The 7,279-nt window shown below is 44.9% G+C and overlaps 1 protein-coding gene across 8 annotated transcripts in view; it reads left to right on the forward strand.

The window, feature by feature from the left end:
- The window catches only part of Vps8 (VPS8 subunit of CORVET complex), a 220,950-nt gene that overhangs the window by 137,310 nt on the left and 76,361 nt on the right, over window positions 1-7,279 (forward strand). For all 8 annotated transcript variants that reach the window (XM_031363491.1, XM_031363497.1, XM_031363498.1 and 5 more), the window contains 3 exons: window positions 1,768-1,915; window positions 3,430-3,519; window positions 4,486-4,528. In XM_031363491.1, coding sequence (XP_031219351.1) covers window positions 1,768-1,915; window positions 3,430-3,519; window positions 4,486-4,528 — 281 coding nt within the window. The remainder of the gene's footprint in view (window positions 1-1,767; window positions 1,916-3,429; window positions 3,520-4,485; window positions 4,529-7,279) is intronic.

Genomic DNA, 7,279 nt, shown 5'->3' on the forward strand with positions numbered 1-7,279 from the left:
CATTTTTAGATTCTGGATGGTTTTGCTCATTTCCTTCACCTATTTGATTGTGTTTTCCTGTAGTTCTTCAAGGGATTTTTGTGTTTCCTCTTGAAAGGCTTCTAGCTGTTTATCTGTGTTCTCCCGTATTTCTTTGAGAGTGCTATTTATGTCTTTCTTAAAGTCCTGTATTATCATCATGAGAAGTGATTTTAAATCTGAATCTTGCTTTTCCAGTGTGATGGTGTGTCTAAGACTTGCTATGGTGGGATAATTGGGTTCTGATGATGCCAAGTAACCTTGGTTTGTATTGTTTATTTTCTTATGCTTGTCCCCCACCATCTGGTTATCTCTAGTGCTACCTGCCCTTGCTAAGCCTGTCCTTCCTGTGATCCTGGTTGTGTCAGAATTCCTTGGAGTCAAGCTGTTTCTGGGATCCTGTGATTCTGGGATCCTGTGACCCTAGGCTTGTTAGAGCACCTGGGAGTGCAGCAGTTTCCTCTGGGTGTTGTGGGACTGGCTGTGGAGCCTGCGCCCAAGGTCTGCTCAGGACACCAGCCCAGAGAGACTGGAAGGAACCTGAGCCACTCTGCTGGTGGAGTTCCTGTGTGCCTGGTCCCGCTGGTCCCAGTTATTCCTGGTGTTGGGACAGGTGTTGTGACTTTTTTGTTTCTTGGCATCAGTTGAGCACTGGGGAAGTCCCAATCCATGTACCCCTCAGGAGCAGGTATGCCAGTTTCCTAGCAGCGTTAACAAATCCTGAACTCCAGCTGCAGACACTGTCTCACAGCTCAAGGTGTTAGGACTCACGTGTCATGAGGTAGTGAGTGTGAAATAGTACTGTCCATTGTGAGCCTATTGAGAAGAGCAAACTGTGTGTGTGTTTGGAAGCATCTGTTTCTCTCCTCCTCCTGCTTCCAGCAGGAGGGGATTTTTCAGTGTCCTTCATGATAAGAACCAATGAGCCTCCTGTAAACTTAGAGGCAGAGGAACCCTTGATGCTTGAACCCACACACTTGTCCACAATACTCCTCCAGCATACAGTGCCATGTTTTCCTGAGCTATCGATGCAGGAGCATAAATGTATCCATTGGGGCTGAGCTCCTTACCATCCTTTTTTCTCTCTGCATTGTGTCCATTTGTGGTTTTCTGTGATAGTCTCTATTTGTTATAAAGAGAAGCATTTTTTGATGAGGGGTGGAAGTTACACTTACTTGAGATGTAGAATGTAGTAGGAGTCAGGCTGTCTTGATGAGTGTCAGCTTGCTTTCTTGTATGATCCAGGACCAGCTTGCTTTCTTGTATTATCCAGGGCAACACTGCCCCCATGGGATAGGCCCATCACATTAATCATTATTCAAGAAAATGCCCCATAGGCATAGTCTAGTAGAGGCGTTTTCTCAGTTGACTTCCCAAAAGACTGTTAAATTAATGAAAAAGTAACCAGTGAGTGGCATCGTTGGAGCTGGAAGGAGAAGCATGCCAGGGGCTCTTGTTAAGACTAGAGGTCATTCATTAGTACAGCAACTCATAGTCCTCATTGTTTAAACTGAATCAGGCCTTCTTTTAGGACAAAGTATAACTTTTGGTAATTATTCCATGTGAGCTGAGACTCATCCCATGCCTCTGATGTATGGTATAGTTCAGTTGAGTACTCGAAACACAATTGGCATTTTTATCTCTTAAAGGTGGTCTTGTTTCAGCATGATGTGCCCATTACCTGTACCCTTTATTTATAGGTGTGCTCTGTGGGACTTTATTCAGGAGTCTCTTGCCTTTTGCTTTCAGGGAAGGTGTTCACGTCAATCAGGAATTGCTGCAGATCCCGCCTCGCATTACAGAGCAGTTCATTGAGCTGCTGTGCCAGTTCAGTCCTGACCAAGTCATAGAGACACTGCAAGTACTTGAGTGCTACCGTCTGGAGGAAACTATCCAGGTAAGGCCAGCTGCGTGCACGGACAAGCACAACTTTTTTCTGCATTCTCCCCATCTTCAAGGGCCCAGAGAGACCCAGGTGTGACGTTCCTTGCAGAAGCTGGGGGTAGTGAGTGCTGGTACCCAAGGTGGAGTCAACATTGCCACAGTCAGCTGCTTTTAAACAGCTCTCACAGTCCCTGTAATGAGTCAGGTTTTATAGAAATTCTAGCTGGCAAAGTGAGCCTGGGAAAGGGAACTCAGCAAGCTCCTGATACAAACAGTGGTGGCTAAGTAGTCTAGATGTGCCACGGAGTGCAGAAGGCTGGATGATAACCCAGCAGCTTCAGAGAGCTCCTTGCCTTGATTTTCTTACTTGTTTTCTTCTGTAACACCAACCCCGTGTGTGTGTGTGTGTGTGTGTGTGTGTGTGTGTGTGTGTGTGTGTGTGTGTGTGTAGAGGCATGCATTATGAAGTTTTCCCATTTAAAATTTAAGGATAATGTCACGTCTTCTTCCCTTTGCTCTTAACAAATAGTAAGCCATATTTTCTGCATCCACTTCCTGAAGTGCCTCCATACTTTAAGAATGTTGAATTATGAAATATTTCAGGTACTTAGGAATGTGTACAGTGTCAATTCCATTTGTACCCACCAGGTAAATTTCAGTTCAGCATTGCCTTACTTACTTTACAGACAATGCTCCTTCACCTGCCCTTTCTCTCCTCCCTTTTCCTCCGAGGTCACTATCAGCCAAATCTTTGATGTGATGTTTGTCTTTCAACCCACAGCTTCTACTTTTAAAATAGACGGTAGTTTTATATGCTTTAGCATTTGTAGTAATGGTGTCAGAGGCACTGGTCCTATTGCCAGTTACTCTTTCTAGTTTTTAATTAACTGATCCTATGAAACATAGGATCCTATGAAACAAAGTTGCCTGGTCCATCTTAACGGTGAGAGAGTTGTCTACCAAACCAAATGTGCCAGTTTGCTTCTTTTTTTTTTTTTCTTTTGTCTTTCCTGAAAAGTGTTTAAGGGCTTCTGGAACTCTTTGCTATTACTCTCAGAGCTGCAAGTGTGCATTCTTGTCCATATTCATATGCCTGTATATCTTCCTGCTGAAATGGACTTGCCCAGATGTGACCTATCCTTTGTCATCACATGACTTCTAAATATGTGCTGGGCTGCACTCATAGGTGACCTGGGGCACACATGGCCTGTGCACCTCAGGTTGGCCATGCCTGCTAGAGTAGCCTGGTGCTGATGTTTGCAGTATTCCTCACTGCTTCTCTTCTCATCCATCCAGTATTCCTGTGTGTTTCTGTTTTCATCAGGATTTTCATTCATATATATAAAATTTCCCCATAGCTTTGAGGATTCCTAATTTTTTAACCAATCAAGATAAGCTCACCATAAGATAGGCTGCACAGAGTGTACAGTACGGCAGCATACTGCAAAGATTGATGACTGACCTGTGGCTTGTGTGTGCCCTTTGTGTGTAACCAAAACTTACAGAAACACTTTCTGGTTTCCCTAGATTACACAAAAGTATCAGCTCCACGAAGTCACTGCGTATCTGTTGGAGAAGAAAGGGGATGTTCACGGGGCCTTCCTGCTGCTGCTGCAGGTACAGCTTGACTGGGCTCACTGCCTCTCTGTCCCTCTGTCACGCCTCAGTCTCTCTCTGTCTCTTGGGTTTCGAAGTGAGCTGCAGACAGAAGTATTTAACTGTGGGGCTCACTGAGAACAGCTCTATATTTATTTATGGCACAATTTTAAAATCAAAATTTATATACATGAAAAGGCTCCATAGTACATCTAAAGAGAAAATTCCAATGTAAGGCTGTTTTGCTCTGTGCCCTGAGGATAGACCTGTCATGACCTTTGTCTGTGCTCTGTGCCCTGAGGATAGACCTGTCATGAACTTTGTCCTTGCTCTGTGCCCTGTGCCCTGAGGATGGATGGATAGACCTGTCATGACCTTTTGTCTGTGCTCTGTGCCCTGTGCCCTGAAGATAGACCTGTCATGACCTTTTGTCTGTGCTCTGTGCCCTGTGCCCTGAAGATAGACCTGTCATGACCTTTTGTTAGTACTTTCCCAGTGCATCTGTTTTTCTTATGACCTGGTAAGAATTTCACATCCTCATCCAAAACAGGGGTAAATTGGCCCTCAGCACTGCTCTAAGAGACATCAGTGTTGACTGTGTAGTAGCACAGTGAGGCACACAAGGGCAGAGTGGGGACACTTGATCTCCTGCAGCCATTCCCACCCCATGAGCCTTGCGGACAGAGAGTCCCCGCTGAATGACAGCAAAAGAACATCTTGTATATTCACTTCCTTACTTATGTGTGTATCTGTGTGGACACATGCAAGCACATAGTGCACGTAGAGGTCAGAGGACAAGCTGCAGAAATCCTTCCTCCATCCACCGTGCGGGTCCCCAGGATGCAACTCAGGTCATCAAGGCTTGGTGCAGGAACTGAGCCGTCTCACAGCTGTTTCTTGGGGGTTCACCTCTGAAATTTGTTAATTCACATACGTGGTGTGTAGAAATACAAAGTGTTTTCTCACCCCTGTGCTTTTGCCTCCTAGAGATTGCAGAGCAGGCTGCAGGAGATGACACGGCAGGGTGAAAGTAAGTTCTCACATGAAATGTTACCTAATACACTGCCTTAACTTAGTAATAACTACACCGAGCCATTTCCATAATTGCTTCTTATCTACTCTAATGTAGAATGGAGGCTTAGTGGTTTTCGAGGATGGTTGAAAGTCACACACACACACTGTAATGGGATGAAGGTAGCCAGGCCAGAGAGTGTGGCGCTTCTGACCACCTACGTCGTCTCCAGCCACACTTCTGACTTGGCCACATGGGTCCTTAACTAATGTGCTTAAACTGTGCTAAATGGCAGCAGATGAGAGCTGCTGGTGAACTGTAGCCTCGAGCAGTGAGCCTTGACCTCTTGGAATCTTGGGTGACTTTGACACAGACATGTTTTGTTGTGTTCATTGACATTTCTTTAATTTTTAAAATTTATTGTAAAATAGGGAAAAACTACAAACTGTACCAACAGCAGTAACTATTATTATGCCACAGCATGTACTTCACCACCATCTAGTTCTAGCTTTCTTATCTCCCTCGACAAAGTGTTGTGGTCCCCAACGCACTCTCCTTTCTGTTCTGCCGTCTAGTTCTAGAATATCTGAATTTGGTTGACTCATAAGAGTGAAGTCCTACTGTGTTTGAATTTATGGTTGAGTTACTTCCCTAGTGTACCGTCCATCCAGTTCTTAGCTGTTGGAACATGTCAGACAGTCTTCTAGAGCTATTTACACTTTAACAGACACGTGGTCTGCTGGACAGTGCTGCTATGAACACCTTTGGCATGCAGATATTTTTTGGGTTCTTGCTTTCTTTTGAGTATAAGCACAAAAGTGGGATTGCTGCATAAAGTAGTAATTTTAAAATTACTCTGTTCTGGAACGTGGATGCAGAGCCTCGTTCATGTGTGCCAGGCAGGCGCTCTAATGCAGGCCCTGCACAGCCTGCCTCCTCAGCGGTGTGTGGGGCCGGCTGCACATGATCTCACTGACCTCTCAGCCTTGCCTCCTCTGTCCTCCCCTGCCTCCCCTTCTCTATCATGGGGGGTTTTCGGGCTCTTCCACTCTACCCCTCTCTCCCTTAGCTTTTCCTTTTCTGTCTCCTTACCTCCCTTCTCTCTCCTTCCACTGGTGCTGCCTGGCATCAGGTGGCTCTGACCAGCTGGGCATCATTTTGTGTATCTGTGTTTTGACCATGTAAGTATTTTTTTCCTCCTCTTCTCCTCCATCCATTTTTAGTTGGGTATTTGCTTTTCTGTTCTCTGACAGTCTAACCTATCTTGCCATAAAGTCAGGGAATCCTTCCTAGGTGAGTTTTATATTGCCTCACCTCTTTAGAACATGTCTCTCGAACCCTTTCCCACACATGTTCCTCTAGTACGCTTGTATCCAACATCTCTGTAGAAAATTTGCCCACAATTTTTTGATGCTGAGGTCCTCAGTAACCCAGTTTGTGTTGTACCTTGGCCATCTTGTATTACGCTATGGCCTTTTAGAACCTATGGAAATACTTGGTTTACTTTTGTTATCAATGATCAAACTAGACACTTAATTATTACTTTTGAATTGTCAGTATGTTTAATCAGTTGTATTTTGTTGTATTTGGTGCATTTCATGATGATTTTTCTTAAATTTAGTGTTACAAGAATAATTTGTAAATATATAACTGGCTAAGGGAAACTAAGAAGGGTAATTTTGTAAATATATAACTGGCTAAGGGAAACTAAGAAGGGTGTTTCCCACTTGCTGTGGGAATTTGTCAGTGACACATCCAGAAACCGGTTCATAGTCCCATAGCCAGTCCAGGAGCAACATCCTGCCTTCAGATTCACTGTTGACAGTGTGCTAAGAAATCCAAGTACCTTCTAAGCGCGTGATAATTGTATTTAGTCTGCACAGGTAGCACACAGCTGACAAAACCACAGCCCTCCCTCCTATGAAGCCTTAGTATCATGAAGGAGACATAGAAGATAAAGTTGTATTCCATGTTGAACAGAGTGTGTCAGAGGTGCCATGGGAACATCAAAGGAGTTGAGAAAGTTCAGGGACTAGTTGTAACTCAGGAATCAGTGTGCCTTATGGAAGACATTATGAAAGTCTGTATACAGAGCCTGGAAGGGGCTTTGTGTGGAAGTGGCTAGCTAGTATCCTCGGGGAAAGGACAGAGATGAGCCCAAGGCTTGCCTCTGTTACTCAGGCAGAGCCTCTGTTTTTAAGGCTTAGAGATCTTTAGTGGTTTCTTGAAAGAGAACAGAAAGGCAGAGTTTGGCATTCAGAAATTCAGTGAAGATCCAGTACTCCATCAGGGGACAGGTAGAGGCACAGCAGGTGTACAGATAGAAAGAATGAACCAGGGGCACAGAGAGGGAAACATCACAGACGAGAACAGGCATCATGGAGATGATAAGTCTTTAATTCCTTCTGGAAGTTAGGGGAGAAGCAGCTTTGAGATGAGTAAAATAAGTTGGATTTAGATGGGTACTAGTTACCTTTCTTAAGCTGTGACAAGATATTTGAACAATGTGACTGAGGAAGGAGCATTTCTTTTAGCTCCTAGTTTGTGGATGTAGTCCTTCAGAGTCAGGAGGGTGTGGGGCAACCAGCAGCTACAGCTGTGGTGACAGGAGCCTGAGGCAGCAGGTCAGGTGACTTTCAGTTAGGAACAGAGGTCACTGACAGCAGCTACTCCCTCCTCCTCCTCCTCCTCCTCCTGCTCCTCCTCCTCCTGCTCCTCCTCCTCCTCTTCTTCCTCCTCCTCTTCCTCTTCTTCCTCCTCTTCCTCCTC

This window comes from Mastomys coucha, unplaced genomic scaffold, assembly GCF_008632895.1.
Source record: "Mastomys coucha isolate ucsf_1 unplaced genomic scaffold, UCSF_Mcou_1 pScaffold12, whole genome shotgun sequence".
NCBI lineage: Eukaryota > Metazoa > Chordata > Mammalia > Rodentia > Muridae > Mastomys > Mastomys coucha.